At 40.1% G+C, this 16,205-nt stretch overlaps 2 protein-coding genes across 3 annotated transcripts in view; one reads left to right on the top strand and one right to left on the bottom strand.

Moving 5' to 3' along the window:
- Nucleotides 1-625: 625 nt before the first annotated feature.
- LOC307269205 (thioredoxin-like) lies at nt 626-6,770 on the top strand. Its single transcript, XM_080052065.1, has 5 exons — nt 626-760; nt 3,937-4,041; nt 4,498-4,563; nt 5,847-5,912; nt 6,492-6,770. Exons 1-5 carry the CDS (start codon nt 737-739, stop codon nt 6,555-6,557), a joined length of 327 nt encoding a protein of 108 aa, XP_079908191.1. The 5' UTR covers nt 626-736; the 3' UTR covers nt 6,558-6,770.
- A 142-nt stretch (nt 6,771-6,912) lies between these two features.
- svep1 (sushi, von Willebrand factor type A, EGF and pentraxin domain containing 1) overlaps nt 6,913-16,205 on the bottom strand; it is a 104,311-nt gene continuing 95,018 nt past the window's right edge. Inside the window, exons 41-49 of one of the 2 annotated variants that reach the window (XM_080052063.1) lie at nt 15,593-15,656; nt 15,136-15,309; nt 14,872-15,045; nt 13,728-13,910; nt 12,160-12,330; nt 10,782-10,877; nt 9,541-9,636; nt 8,104-8,197; nt 6,913-7,071 (exon numbers count right to left, since the gene is read on the bottom strand). In XM_080052063.1, the coding sequence (XP_079908189.1) occupies nt 7,041-7,071; nt 8,104-8,197; nt 9,541-9,636; nt 10,782-10,877; nt 12,160-12,330; nt 13,728-13,910; nt 14,872-15,045; nt 15,136-15,309; nt 15,593-15,656 (1,083 nt within the window). In that variant the 3' untranslated portion in view covers nt 6,913-7,040. The remainder of the gene's footprint in view (nt 7,072-8,103; nt 8,198-9,540; nt 9,637-10,781; nt 10,878-12,159; nt 12,331-13,727; nt 13,911-14,871; nt 15,046-15,135; nt 15,310-15,592; nt 15,657-16,205) is intronic. The other variant, XM_080052064.1, reaches the window with a different exon arrangement.

Here is a 16,205-nt window from a genome sequence, read left to right as displayed (position 1 = left end):
TGTGGTGTTTGAATTTCTCAAGTTTCAGATTAGCAGCTATATGTTGTTTACGGTTACAAACCAATCATTTCATTTAGCTGTTAACAAAGAAAATAAATTATTTGACTATCTCAGAAATGAAAAATAGAGAATACATTTTGCTACAAAGACGAGTCAATGCAGCAACAGCTCACCGTGGTCGTGTCTGCTTATTTAAAGTTATTTTACCAGAAATAGCCTATCTGTTTGCCAGGACGCATACCTGGGACTTGCAACACAGGCCTACTACTCTATTAATGTAGCCTATAATCTAGTTGAGCAAGTTGTTCGAGAAATGGGACACCCAACAGCGTAACACCCTCTACGAACACACCTAGATCGCAAAGTAACAGAAAAGATACATACTACTTCACTGATTATTTTCAAAATAAAAGTCTATATGTCTATGTTTTCAACGCATAAGAAGAAAAACAAATTAAACGTTTGTTGTGTAAACATTGAAGGAAATTGAAGTTACATCGCATTTCATATGGGCAGCACTACCTACGCGCCCGTCGCTTCAACGATGTACAACCACTAATGATGCACTTTTACTTTTTAAAGCAGAGCACATTATCTTCCGCCTGGTTCGGCCTACTGTTTACGAGCTTGATGCATTGGTTAAATAAACGCGCGTGTCTTTCTGTTGAACGAGATTCCCCAACCAAACTTTGCAGTTCACTCGTCCACGCCGAAGCACGTACACTCAACTGTCATCATGGTGAAGCAAGTGGAGTCCTTGGTAAGTTTGTTTTTTTATTTTCTCGAACGTTCGGTGATGCGGCGAAATGAATGGACCGGGTGCGTCAAGCGGCTCGTCGTAGCTCTAGTAAACGCTGTCCGATAACGTTGGACAGTGACCAATTAAAGACCTACTTCACCGGTGGCAATATGAAGGTGTATTGAACTCTGAGATCCTATGTAGTAGGCTATAAATGGCCAAAAGTTTTTAGAAATCGGTTCATCCTAGCCTGAGAAAAGGCAGAGTATTTTATGGTCTCACTGACTAACCCCACATTTTCCCATGTGTGACATCATCACACGGTAAAATGTAGGGTTAGGATTAACAGGACAGCTGGGCCAAGGGAAGACTGAGGGAAGAAAAACCTGAGTCATTCATTATATTATAATAGCAATTATTTAATGATAGAACGCCGGTTCTGTATGGGTGAAGTATTCCTTTTAAGTTTCCCAATCGAGATCTGTGTCCCCCCTATTATATACTGTAATAAACCTTGCCTCTGGGTTAGAGGAGATAGAGAGCACCTTAACAATTGTGTAAGGAAACAAAACGAGGAGGACTCTGCAGAATCACAATCAATTATCTTTATTTGACAACATTAGTTGGGAGACAACGGGACGGGAACACAGGTGAATGAATCTTTCGGTTAGACCCTCTTTTAGTGACACTTCTTCTCGGGCATTAAGGCATTAATTAGCCACCCACACAACCCCCAGCAAAAGGGCACGGCACACAATCATCCTAATTACCTAATTAACAACCACTCAGTGGCTCACTCTCTGATCACAGCCCATGGTTCACTACAATACTATGGTTTCTCTCCCCCCCCCCGCCACTTTCAGTAGTAAAATCTCGACCCCGAGATGCTGCGGTTGTACCAATGACGAATACGGAGATCATGAAGGCTCAAAAACAAACTTTTTAAGCAAGTTTTATCCATATGTGTATTTAGTTTTATTTTTATCTGTCTATCCATCCCTAGATTTTTAACTATTACATTACATTTCTCTTTTATTTTACAATGTTTTTTTTATAGTTAACTTACCTTAAAGTGGACCTTTTATACTTTTTGACTTTTATGACCTATAAACGTTGTTATAAAGATTTATAGTCATGTTTAACCATACTACTAGCGTATCAAATAATTATGTACATGCATTTAGACGTATTCCCTGCTGACCGTCTGGGGTGACTGTGCACAAGAGTACCTATTTGCAGACCCATGGAGAAAAGGAGCTCCACCGGAAGCCACGCCCCAAACTCATTTCATTGGTCAGAATTGTAACCTACTCTGAGTCTGTTTTCACCTATGGTTTTCACTTTACGCTGCAGCTCCGACTGAAGAAAGAGTCACTGCCTGCCACAACGCGTCCCTGTACAGTTTAAAGCAAAATCACTTTATAGAAATCTCCATCGGGATGTTTTTATCATTTCCTGATGATTTTACGTTTTGACCGATCATTTATCTGATCAGTAGCGTAGTTCTCAGCCCTCGTGCCGTTCATATGCAGCCACCTTACACATCGTGAACATGCTCTACATTCAGATTAATAAACCTATTGTATTGTATGTATCTCATTATTTATGTATTTATTAACAGGAGTTTTTTTAACGTCTGTGCCACTGAACATGGGCTACTTAGGCTATGCATGGTTGAAATGTAATTCTGCGGCTGCACGCTATCGTTACTGTTCATTTGCGTGATCACAAAGTCACAGACGAGTATCGATCGTTCAATAGCTTAATATGAATATAGAAATTATATAATAATTTAAACTGTGATCACTAGAGGACAAGGGATCTGGTAAATCAATCAGGATCTAGAATGGAAACTGTCACCTTATATGTCTGTCTTTCATCCCACTTTTAAAATGAGCTGTTTATTTTAATGTGGTGGCACTTTTTGTGTTTTATTTATAAGAGTTTATATTTGTATGTGATTGACCTAGGCTACTTGTGATAATTGTGAATTAAAGAGACGGATTTCGGAAGATGTAGCCTACACAAAGCTTCGTTGCTTCATTCATCTTCTACCTCAACATCTACTTTTTACCACCGTCCTGGCGACTTGGGACCCTTAACAAACTGACTTATTTTACTGTCTTTTACTGTCTACTAGCACCATAGCCGGTGGAAACTGTGTCTTGTTATTATTCACCGCTAGGTGAACGCCAGCAGTAAAACAAAAAGAAGAAGGAATTTCCTGCTTCCGGTGGAGCTCCACTTTCCCCATGGGTCTGCAAATAGGTGCCTCTCACTGTGCAGAGCACTAAACACTAGGGCAGCCGGTCGAGAAATCACGTGACAAATCGGTCCAGAATTTCCTGATAATTTTGTCGTCACGAAAAGCGGATGTTTCCATGTATGGTAATGCTGCTCAGGCAAGCTCCGGCCATGCCCCCACCTTCCTGTTCTGAAATCTCCCCATGCGCTGCTGAAAATGTTGCGGAAGGAAGGTAACCAATCACAACAGAGTGGGGTTTGCAGGAGGGGGGGGGGAGGGGTGGAGAAGCACAAAGCAGAGTGTGGAGCAGACTGCTGTGCTCGCTAGGGTGAGAGGAAGAGTGTCCCGAAAATCTACATGGTATTTTGTGATGTGATTCGTGTTAGATTGCTCTTTAGCAGTTTTTAACAAGAAATTAAGACCAGAAAAGTAGTATAATAGGAGATCTTTAACTATACACTTCTAAGTTTTATTAGCAATATGTCCTTGCCCTGATGTCCTATTTTTGTGTTAATGTATCATGTGTGGCTCTCTTCACTTGTTGTTCCACTGGCTCACAATTCTTAGGAAACGCGTCACGCCCAGTCTGTTGATCCTCAGCCAGTTGTGGTTTTGAACCCAGTCTGAGTCAGACCCACTGGTTGAGTAATGTTCACCTCCCTCCCTCGTCATCCTCTCAATTCAATTGTAGAAAACAGTATTGCCAAAGCATTATAATTATTACAAAAATAATACATTTATTTGAAAATGATCAAAGCTGTACATTTTGCACACAAAACTAGCCTGCATGTTAACGACCTGACTGCAGACAATCATCCTAACAGTCAGCAACAAGTCAAAACAAATCGCCTCTTACATTCCAAGAAGAAGCTGCAGGTTCAGTTAAGGGATTCTCGTCATATACAAAGCAGCGAGAAGTGACTGATGTCATTTATGTTTTGATTTGCTGTAGGAGGAGTTCAGGACCATCCTGAAGGAAGCTGGAGACAAGCTGGTGGTGGTGGACTTCACAGCCACGTGGTGCGGCCCATGTAGAACTATCGGCCCGGTGTTTGTTGTAAGTGGATGATAATGGCACCCATGTCTACACTAAACTGGGGTTATTTTGAGCCACCAAAATGGTTTAGGAGACTTCGTTGCTCACTTTCACAAGTCATTTGATATAAGGGTTTTGATATGCAGTAGTTGCAGCCAGTTTGGAAAATAAACATTTCTAGTCTGCAGCCTTTCCAGATATGTTGCTCAAGTAGCCTACAGCAGTATCTCTATGGAGAGCCAGATTGCTGCTCCCTCGATTTATTGTCAATGTCTTCTAACCTCCAGTAGGAAATGGCCGCTTAACTGGAAAATGTAATGTCTGTGTATAACTTAAATTAATAACAGAACAAAGACATATTTGTAGGCAATACATTTTAGTCTGAATAAGGAAGTATAATTGCATCGATGTATTCTCGCAATCACCTGGCAAATGACGCAGAGTATTTCAATGCTCATCGGTGCCCTTCTCTTTCAGGATCATTCGCTAAAGCCTGAGAACAAGAATGTGGTGTTCCTGAAGGTGGACGTGGATGAAGCTTCGGTAAGTTTTTCTTTTAGCCGTTTTTTTTAGGCCCCAATAGGTGGACTGCAAGTGCTGCTGGTACAGATTTTTGTTAGTGGCACTTTTGAGCACGCCACATGTACAGTGCCTTGCAAAAGTAATCATACCCCTTGAACTTTTCCACATTGTCATGTGACAACCACACGTACATTTATTTTATTGAGATATTTTGTGATAGCCCAACACAAAGTGGAGCATAATTGTGAAGTGGAATGAAAATGATACAAGGTTTACAAAGTCCAGACCTAAATCCATTGAGAATATCTGGCAAGACTTCAAAATTGCCGTACAAAGACGCTCTCGATCCAATCCGACGCTGAATCTGAAGCTTGAGCTATTTTGCAAATAAGACTGGGCAAAAATGTCAGTCTGTAGTATGTTCAAAGCTGGTAGAGATTTACCCCAATAGACTTACAGCTGTAATTGCATCGATAGGTGGTTCTACAAAGTATTGACTCAGGGGGGCTGAATACTTTTGCACGCCACACTTTTCAAAAAAATGAAAACCATGTATCATTTGCATTCCACTTCACAATTATGTGCCACTTTGTATTGGTCTACCACATAAAATCCCAATAAAATAAATGTACGTGTGTGTGGTTGTAATGTGAGAAAATGTGGCAAAATTCAAGGGGTATGAATACTTTTGCAAGGCACTGTATGCATGTATGGTGGCTTTGTGAAACCAACCATACAGCCATTTTTTTATTTTTTTATAATATTTTTTTTTGGCATTTTTATGCTTTATTGATAGTGTAGAGACAGAGTTGAAATGGGGCAGAGAGGGGAGTGACATGCAGAGAACGACCGCGGGCTGGAATCAAACCCGGGTCCGCTGCTTGCTGAGGCCCATGGGGGGGATGCCCTACCAACTGAGCTAAGGGTGCCCCCAACCATACAGCCATTTTGACACACATTCCTTTGTTCCCCATGTTATGCATACAGGCTTATGTTTACACATAGGGCAATAATAGCTGTTGCCCAAACTAAAAGTAGTATGTTAGTGAAGCTGTTGACATGTATCTTTTGATACCTACCTGATAGACTGATTTGGAAACAGATGCAGGTTGAGATGCAGACATACTTGTGTATGGTTATACAAATAGTTTGTCTGATGTTCTTAATATCCTGAATCTGTTTTTTACAACATTGAGGCTACACAATGTGTTTGACCTTACAGTTTGTATTGGATGTTTGACACATGTATTGTTTTTTTTTTAACCGTGCATCCATCTTATCATTGTTCCCCTTACTTTTTCCAGGATGTGAGCTCAGACTGCGGTATTAAATGCATGCCCACATTCCACTTTTACAAGAATGGAGTGAAGGTAAGCATTAGTGTGAAAATGTGACATGTTGTGCATATTATCTACACATCCAGCAGTTGCAACATGCTCTAGTACTTCTTCACCAAGCCAGTTGCTAACCTAGTCCGCCTGCTGTTAGTCTGTTTATAAGTGTATTCTTCTTAAATCAAGAACATGTCGTACGGAAAGACTGATTTAAGAGAAGTGTGCCATTCACCAATTTTCCTGTCAATTTCCTCTCGCATACGAAGTAGCTACAAATGTCCCTGGCATGGTGGATCTTTACAAGGGGAATACAAAGATTAATACATTTGAAGTTTGAATATGGAAACTAAATACAAGTAATTATTCATGGACTGCCTTGGGTTTAGAGCAATGTTTGTCATATCTGAGACTTATCAACTTGTTTACTCATTTCCAAAAGCAAATGCTTCCTTTTTCCTTCTTTTTAGAAATATTTTTGTGAAAGAAACATGCACACCAATGGCGCGAAACAAATGGCAGTATATGGTCAATTTAAGGGGCATTGATTATGATCAAATCTCACGTACACAACTCCATTTTGAGGTTTATAATACTCTGTCTTGTTCTGTCTTTCAGATTGACGAGTTCGAAGGCGCCAATAAAGCAACACTGGAGGAAAAACTGAAGGCACACAGAACATGAAAACCCCAGTAGCTACTGTCGCCCCTCTGTACATGCCTAATAAGGAATTCCAGTTTCACTATATGTTCGCTGACCATCTATTCCACACGGCAATAATATATTCCACTCATCATGTCTTGGTGACGTACTGTAGTTATGTCAGTGTCTAATTCACACTTAAATGCATCTGAACACAAACCTCTTCCTGTAATGGCAAATAAATGATCAAAAGAGCCTTTGATTGGTATTTTATGCTTTAATAAAAATGTGAGAATAGTTTACACATATACATTGGACAATCACATCAATAAGTTTTTACACATCGTACAAGTATATAGCAGCATACGTTTAATACTGTTAAGTCTCTATATGAAAAAATACAGCTTTATTTTACAAAATGGTTCTTGCTTTGCCTTTTGAAGAGATGAAAATGAATGGTGTCAGTTAAACTATACAAGAAGTCCCTTCATAAGACGATTCCCCTGGAGCTGAGTGGAACCTTTTTCAGAAGTGATAGTATCCTGATTTCCTTTTCCTGCAAAAAGAAGTATTCAATCATCACATATACAAGTTGGTTCAGGTCTCTTTCATAGTCCTAAATATAAATACAGATACCACGAGACATTAAATTAGACTATTACTGAAAATTTTTAATTTGTGCTCTCCATTCAAGTTTTATTTTTTTAGTGTAAAGGTGGCTACCTATCGCCTACCAGTTATCAATATTTAAGATAAAACAATTAAGCAACACATTTCAGTTTAAGATTTAAGATTACCCATGAACTGCTGGGACATGGCTTCTCCATTTCATCTACAGTAACAGAAGGGTTAAAGTAAAGGCTTATCCAATACATTTAAGTTTCTCTTTTATTCCAGCATGTACTGACCAGCTTCATTATATAGTTTTATGATTGTATTTGTTATTAGATGCACTCTGTAACTGGAGATGACGCCCAGGGCATTGTGTGAACACCTGGATAATGTGCAGTGTCTTGGTTTCTCTAACAGTCCTCTAAACCAGGATGTGGTGTTTGCATTTCTCAAATTTCAGATTAGCAGCTATATGTTGTTTACGGATACAAACCAATCATGATAGCTCTCAAAGCTCTGAAGGTAGAATGGTTATTATTAATCTCTCCTTTCATCTAAATGTAAATTATCAAGGAAAGGAAAAATACCTTACACCTGACAAGTTTGCCAATGAAGGAAATTAAAGCTGTGAGTGGGGACATTTTTATAACCGCTTCCTCTAAGATTGTACAAAATTTCCTGACAGCAATAACATAGACACAGAAAAGTAGAGTACTTCCCCACTAGATGATAATGTAAAGTGCTTACTTCATAATGGATTCTTAATAAAACCACAGAGAGAAATTCTCTAGAAGGATGACTCATGAATGAATGGCTCTTCTCATAAAGCTCATTGGCCAGTTCTAACTTCTGTTCAACCGCAGTGTAAACAGTGTTGAAAAGAGGGGAGGAAAGAGACTGTTCTGTATGTGTGACTGCAGTATGCAAGATGATAACAACAAACAACACACATTTTATATTTATTTATTTTGCTGACCTGGAGCAGTCGTGTCCGGTCCAGCCCGGGCTGCAGTGACACCTGTTCGGTCTGATGCATCTGCCTCCATTCTGACAGGGTGATGAACACACAGCTGTGGACATTGAACACACACGCACACACACACACACACACACACACACACACACACACACACACACACACACACACACACACACATAAGCAATGAGGTCATTATAGAGATGTTTATTTTGCTGTCATTAAATCGTTTTATTCCTTTTTGCCACCTGAGACAACGTAAAGCAAGTTTGGAAAGGCAAGTGTATTCATAAGGCACAATCCAGACACAAGGCAATTCAAAGTGCTTAACAGAGGCATACAAATACAATAAAAAAATAGGACATAAAATATATTTAAATTGCATTTAGGAGATTTTGAATAAATAAGAAAAAATGTAAAGCAATATAAAAGACAATAAAAACAGGCTCATAAAAAGTTAAAAGATTAAAAGGGAAAGAAAAAAGTCTTCATCTTTGATTTAAAAGAGCTGAGAATAGCAGCGGACCTTAAGTTTTCTGAGAGTTTTTTACAAAAAATGTGGTTCAAAGCTGTCATTCCATCTGTAGGTGGCAGATTGTTTCACCACTCTCCAGCAAACTGCATGGATGACTAACCAGAGAAAAATTCAGCTATTTCAGTGGAACTACCCTTTAAGGGATTGCTGATTCTTCTCCTCCTGAGCCTGTTTGCTTTAAGTTCTCAGAGCACAAAACCTAACACGTTGTCACGACAGGCAGATGGTTAAGTGCTCATTGATCAAACCCATTGACATGACAGCTCTGGTACAGTCACAACATTGGTAGTAAAAAAGGGTATTGTATGGAGGAAAAGATAAATAGATAAGATGAAATTTGAAATCTTAATAAAAAGCATACAAGTATAAACACTTTGTTTATATTGGGTTCAACTAGGAAATAATCATATTTGTTGAACTGATCATTAAATGCTTTTTCACTTGTAGTTCATCTTCAAATAGTATAACATATCAATAACGCGAGGCCCAGCTAAGTAGCAGGGAGGCGCTTGAGTCCTGAGTCTTCTGTTTACCAAACAATACCAACAAATGCTACTATGTCAAATGCAGCCAGAGAGAGGAGGACTGTGCAGATAAACACACCACCACATATTCTAGTGGGGCAGAAGTAATAATTGAGAGGGATTATTTTTGTGTGACTCTACAATTTGTGTTTTCATTAAAATGTTGCATAGTGTGCCTTTAAGTTATTTATTTGTAAAAAATAAATTATGAAATACATAAAAGTAGCAAACAACCCTCCTTATCAGTGGTGTCAGGGTGATTATGTGACCTAAAGGGAATCCTGTTCATTACATTATCACTCCAGTCCTACGTCACTGTGCCATTTAAGCACACAGTGGGTGTCTCTCTCACACACACACATACACACATGGACTCACCGCTGTGACAACGCGTGCCCGTCCACCCATTGGGACACTCACACTGGTAGGGTGCCACGCAGCGCCCTCCGTTCAGGCACGGCAGGATGCAGATCGCTGTCGTCAGAGAGGAGACAGGAGCGTTAACAGGAAGTCATCTCAGGACAATTACCCCCTCTCTCTTTGTTGACATTCCAGACATTTCATTCATTGACGAGATTCAAGTTCTTAGTGACTGCGGGCCTGAAGAAGCATATTTCTGTACCAAGGCAGAAGTAATCTGTCTTAAGTTTCAAGAAGACTAACCAGAGGCTGTGTGAAGAGCTGAGACTGTAAATTGGCCCCATTTTAATCTTTTCAAATGTTCAGTGTAATTTCCCAAAGGCCTAACGGACGTCTTATAATTGCATGTTTTGACGGACAATAGGAAAAGAAACTCAAAAAGGCATTCAATTTTAAAATAACATAATACAAAGAAATACAACAAATTCTCACAACTGAAACCTTGGAATCAGTGAAAGTTCTGAATTTAAATACGATAAATGATTGAATGATTTCATCAATTATGAAATATGCTGTTTATTCATTTTCTGTTGACTGAGAGCAACAATAATCTGCCGAAGCAACTCACAATTTTAAGGGTTAGTATCTTTAAAGTAGTTGTTGACCCTGAGGGGAACACGAATGTCTGCACTACATTTCATAACAATCCTTATAAAACTTGTTTAGTCTTTTCACTCCACTAACCAATAGTAGCAATCACTGTGTGTATCTTCTGGGAACTATGAATGTCTGTAGCGAGTGTTGTGCTGATATATCAAGTATGTTGAGATATAACATAAGATATTAATAAATGTTGACCTGCTTATGGCTCAAAACAAAATGTCAGGGGATCACCACAGTCAGAATAATTCATCCTCTTGATATAAGCTTTTTTTGGTGATTCTTAGGTTATTTTATAGTTCTGTGAGCAAATGACAAACGTGTCTCTAAACAATTTGCCCTAGTTTTGTTAGAGTTACAGAGAACGAACAACAAAACCTTCCATTTCTCAGCTGAAAACAACCTTTCACTCCATTATCTCTGACCCTCTTTGTGGCCATTGTGTGCCAAAAACCTGTTTAGCAAGCTGGTGGAATTCCTGCGAGTTAGTGGGTGTTTGTTTGGGGATGGAGTTGTGACACACCTAGTCGGTCGTGTTGTGGGTGTTAAACTAGTCATAGCAGTAGAACCTGAGTCATATTGGAAGTTGAAGTACTTACGATCCTCACAGAGCCGGCCCATCCAGCCCTCGGGACAGGAGCAAGTGTTGGGCCGCTGACACACACCGCCGTTCTGGCAGTGCAACCAACACATGGCTGAGGGAGATGACACACGCACAGGCACGCATAGGCACGCACACACACACACACACACACACACACACACACACAAACACACACACACACACACGTCAAAATAAGATAAGAGGGACACTACACATTTGTATGCATCACATATAGGAAACAATCTTCTTCAAGTGTTGTCATACCAAAGAGTGAAAGAATAGAAGAAAAGGAAACAACAGTTACAGGATTTCAGCAGCCTCTGCAACCTGTTGCACAACTCCTGGGCTTGCCACATCGTGCATTACAACAAAGGAAGCATTCACACACGGCAGATTACATTTCTCAGCGCAGACCGATCTAAGACATCAATAGAAAACGCAAAGTGTGTGTGTGTGTGTGTGTGTGTGTGTGCGTGTGTGTTTGCTCTTGTGTGTGTAGACAGAAACGTGCACAACCACAGCAGCTGTTGAGGAAAGGTCAGCCTGGATCCAGCCCTTGTTTTCATATGTAAAACTTGAAAGAGGTAATTTGAATTTACGTTGCACAGGGATCGGCTGTGTTTCCTCTTTACATTTTCAGCTACGGAAGAGAAGAAGCATCATTCATCCACATACAGTACATCCACTGAGGAGGATATTGTATTGGTCTGTTTGGCATTGAATTGAACAGCTTTTAATTAATTGGTAAATTAAAATTGAGCAGTTAAAGAAAGGGCCTATCTTTCCTTAAGTATTCATATACTGTCTCTGATGTTCACTGCTTTCTAGTTCCTCTATGATGAACCAGATCCCCTGTCTGTCTCAAGTATTTTCAGTGATTTTCAAGAGCGACCTTTGTAAGATAAGTCTTGTTTTGAACAAAGATGAATCACATTTGTTTTTCTATTCCACCATGTTGGTAATGACACAGTACAGTTACAGTTTAGGACCTTGTTAATGTTAAAGCTTGTGCTGACTTTGAAACTGACAATCTTAAACCTGAACTGGTTCCAGGTCAACTACACCCAGGCTTCAGACATAACTTGTGTATCAGGGTGAAAAGGAATTGTACAGTGTGAGAGCAAAGGTTTCATGGTGAATTTGTCTTTTATGATTAATACTTGACCTTGAGAACCATTTTTGCCCTAAACTATTAGTGAAGAAAAAGAGAAAAACCTTCACGTACTTCCACATTCCGTGCACATGCAGCTGGTGTAAACCCAGCAGAAGACGCAGTAAGAGGACATGAGCAGCAGAGCTCAGGAGGAGAGTTTAAAGAAGCTCAGAGGAGGCAGCATGGGAGGCAGGAAGTGACCTGTCTGTGTTCTCTCTACCTCTGCATGTGGGCGGTGGTGTCCAGGTGCCATTCTCCAGACACCTGCTGCGTGAGACGCCCTCCATGGCGTAGCCGCCAAAACACGAGTACGCCGCCACGTCCCCGAACTGGAACACCGCCCCCCGCACCACCCCGTTGGCCACGTGGAGGGGGGGGCCACAGCTCACCCCTAAACAACAGCCCACCGGTTACTCTCTATAAGTATTTTTTTTGTCTCCTCTGTCTAAATCAATGTCTGTTTTAAAAGGTGCTCCGAGGAACGTTCAGTTTGTGTTTATTCTTGCACCCCCTTTTGACACGAGCGGTATTTTTTTTTTACTACACCAGCTGTTGTTCCTGGGTGAGCGTAATAGGACAAAGGCATTAAGAAAAACAATATCATTCTTTGATGGTCTTGTTTGCTGATACAATGTAATTTATGATCATCAGAGGAAGAATTAGACTGTTTCAGAAATATTTTAAAGTTCCTCGTAGCACCTTTAATATGATACTTGAGCCTTTAAACCCTAGTTAAAGGGAAAATAAATTAAGATTGTATTGTAAGGTGTTTCTGTTAGTCTGTCTACCTCTTGTAGATCTATAAAATAAATAAAGAAAAAACTTTAAACTGTGCACCAGAGTAAGAAATGTGTGTCTACTAAATTAAATCAAGGTGTGTTTTCCGTGACGATCTTTACCCTTGAATACAGTGAATATCATGCTTGACAGGACCCAAGTGATTAAAAAGATTACAGTTAACATGCATATAGAGAATAAACACCATGCTGGTACAGACAACAACCATAGCAACGTAAGCACCATTGTGTTGCAGATTCAGGAGAAATGCACTTAAGAAATATGAGAGGATTGTCTGACAAAGGTTGCCATAGAAGCAGCAGAAGTGCCCTTAATTAGTCGGGAAAATAAACACTGTGTTTGATGCAGCCCGTTTGTTGTGATGAAAGCTCTTAGAGACACAGACTTCAGCTAACAGGCGCATTTAAGCCGACAGACATGCAAGCGTTTAGCACGAGACAGGCATGCAGAAAGGTGAGAATATCAAATACACCATTTTTACTTCATTATCTCATAAATTATGACATGATTTGCTCGTTTGAGTACAGAGCATATTGAAATCCTAATATTTACATTTCATTGATTTTCCCCCAAACATAACTGAATCACAAGACCTTGATCTCAGACCAATCCAGGAAATGCAAACTACTTATTGACTGGAGCAGAAATGATTTGCGATTTTGGCGACCAAAGGGGAAAGATATTTAAGAGTTTTAAAAAAGGAATTGAATGGTCCAGAATTGCTAGAGTGAACAATATCAACAATCATGACAAACACGTGTGTGTGTATTTTAAATAAAAGATATACTGTATATTTGATGGTTTGAATCTGCAACTTTGATTGGAAGAAATTGTATAAATATTGGCACCAGAAAACAAAACCATAAAAACTTTTTTTCTTTAACTACCTAATTATCAACAGTTACCGTACTATCTATTTTCCTGACTAGACGTTCAACAGTGAAGCTTGTTGTGAATGTGAACAGTGAATGTACAGTATGTTTCACCTACTTTCACACACAGAGCTGATGGGGCTCCAGGTCTGGTCGGGCCTGCAGGTGATGGTGCCGCTGCCTCTGACCTGCTGACCTTTGGGGCAGGAGACCCGGACCGACTGCCCAACATGGAAACTCTTCCTGGACCCATTCCCGCTGCGCACCTCCCTCCAGCCGGGAGGAGCCAGGCAAGACTTGGCTGCAGGGAAGAGAAATGATGGATGAATTTGTGACAAATTACTGCCTTTATACAGCTGAGACACTTTATATTTTAGCAGAATGAAAGTATTATTTCATACATGTTTACCACAGATGCAACATGATAACAACATAATAATAGCTGGTTTGATGTGACACTTGTGTATGGAAGTTTAGAACAAGTATTTACTTAAATCAATAGTGTACTCTATCTGTGATTCCTTCAAAATCTTAAAATTACATTTTGTGAATAATTTTTTCTTACATTCATTTACCTGCTAGCTTGTATGTAAACATGTCTTCAAGTGTAAAGCAATCCACTGAGAGACCTCAACTGGCATTGTAAATTACCACAGGAAAAAGTCACAATGCTTACCAAACATTACACAAAGAAATTATTCATTGCAGGGCTCGTATAAGTTTGCATTCTATGTGATAAATGATTGTTTTATGGTCACTTGTTATACAGTATGTCCAGTCACCACTGAATGCATAGCCATGTATCTTGTGTCCTCAAAATAGATATGAACGCAGCACAATTTCTATGTTATAGATGGCCTTATTTTCTAAACAAACTTATTTGTTGCATGTAAACACTGTGTAACAGCTCCGACTCTTTGACTCTTTTGTCACAGGTTACGTTAAGAAAGAGATAATGAAACACAGATGATGTTGTAAAGGATTTCGAGTGTGATGTTTGCTTGTGCCTTGTGGTTTATTGGCAAACATTGCAGCATGTAGACACGCTGTAAAGAAAGTCAATCATAGTAGGAGGTCAGACACACATAAAAAGTGACTGCGATAGGTCGTAATAAATTCAAATTACATTGTACATTGTATTTTGCATAAACGTTTCTGTGTAACTGCCTGTGAGTGTTACTTTTTGTGTGTGTGTGTGTGTGTGTGTGTGTGTGTGTGTGTGTGTGTGTGAGATTGGGATGCGTGCGTGCATAGCATCTCACGTTGGCAGGTGGGGAAAGTGGAGCTCCATGTGCCCCCCATGCAAACCACCAGAGAGTCTCCCATCAGGTTGTAGCCGCTGTCACACAGGAACTCCACCGCGCGCCCTGTGTTCAGGTTGTGTTCTTGTACTTTGCCGTGCAGCATCTGTTTCGGGCTGATGCAGCCAGTGGCCACTTTACGAGAGAGGAAATGATAAGAGATTAGGATTTAAGAAGAGAAACAGTAATGACAATGGGGGTTGATCGTGTTGATTGTGAGCATACCTTCACATGTAGGTGCTGGCAGACTCCACGTGCCGTTGGCTAGACACACAATAGTTTTAGGGCCGACCAGTAGCAGGGCGGCATTACATACATAACTAGCATTGTGCAGGTAAGTCTCTCCTGTTGTCTGGACCTGTGCGTGTTTGACAGGGGGAGGAGGCCCACAGGACTGAGCTAAGGAGACAATAGACAGACATAAGGTTTAGGGTGAATGATGGATGTGAGCAAGGAATGTGTTTAACATGACAACATAACATTATGAAGAACTCTAGGTTACACCCTCAATATAGAGTATGTCTTTGCTTTATCACAATTGTAAAAAGTTGTCTGTGAGTGTTTTGTGTTGGGTGATACTTTTTGTAGGTTTAAGTTGTATTGAAGTATTTCCCCAGCTTCAGAGACAGGACATCATCGCAACAATGGGATGTGACTTTTTTTCTTTAAAAAACAAACCTACCAGCACAAACGGGCTGGGTGCCACTCCATGATCTGTCTCCCTGGCATGTCTGGATGGAGTCGCCCTGTAACAAGAAGGACAAAGTGTAAAGATACATGAACAGTAGACAAACTAATCACAGCTAAGTGTAGCCTGTATTGATCTGTAGCAACTTCCTTAGACAGTGAAAATACTTGAAACTGAGATAGTAAGGCTTGTTTACCAAATTGTCTTACTGATACTAAGGTTGGCCATTTGTTCGCTCGGTATGTGTCATCAGTGTCACAAAAGGCCCTCATTGTATTCAAATTGGGTGGGCTAGCATACAGTGGGTGTTGGAGTTATCAGGAATGGAGTGACTCAGCTCCCTTTGTTTGCTCTGTAACTGCACACTGCTATCGACCGCTGAGGAGAAATCATGTGACTTTCTGTAATCTGACCGATAGTGATGAGCTCAGCCGATTGTTTAAAAGCGCAGTGCAGAGGAGGAGAGGAAGTGTATTACTGTAATATAGAATATGAATGGCCAATACTGAAGCTTTTGTAGACAATGGACATCTTGTGGAAGTTAAAAAAAATTTAAAAAGACACTTTTAGCAAAGCAAGATCATTTTTTCTATCATCCAACAGTTTG

This window comes from Ammodytes marinus (assembly GCF_949987685.1).
Source record: "Ammodytes marinus genome assembly, chromosome: 23".
NCBI lineage: Eukaryota > Metazoa > Chordata > Actinopteri > Uranoscopiformes > Ammodytidae > Ammodytes > Ammodytes marinus.
The sequence above is the reverse complement of the archived record's forward strand: the minus strand, read 5'-3'. Positions and strand labels throughout refer to the sequence as shown.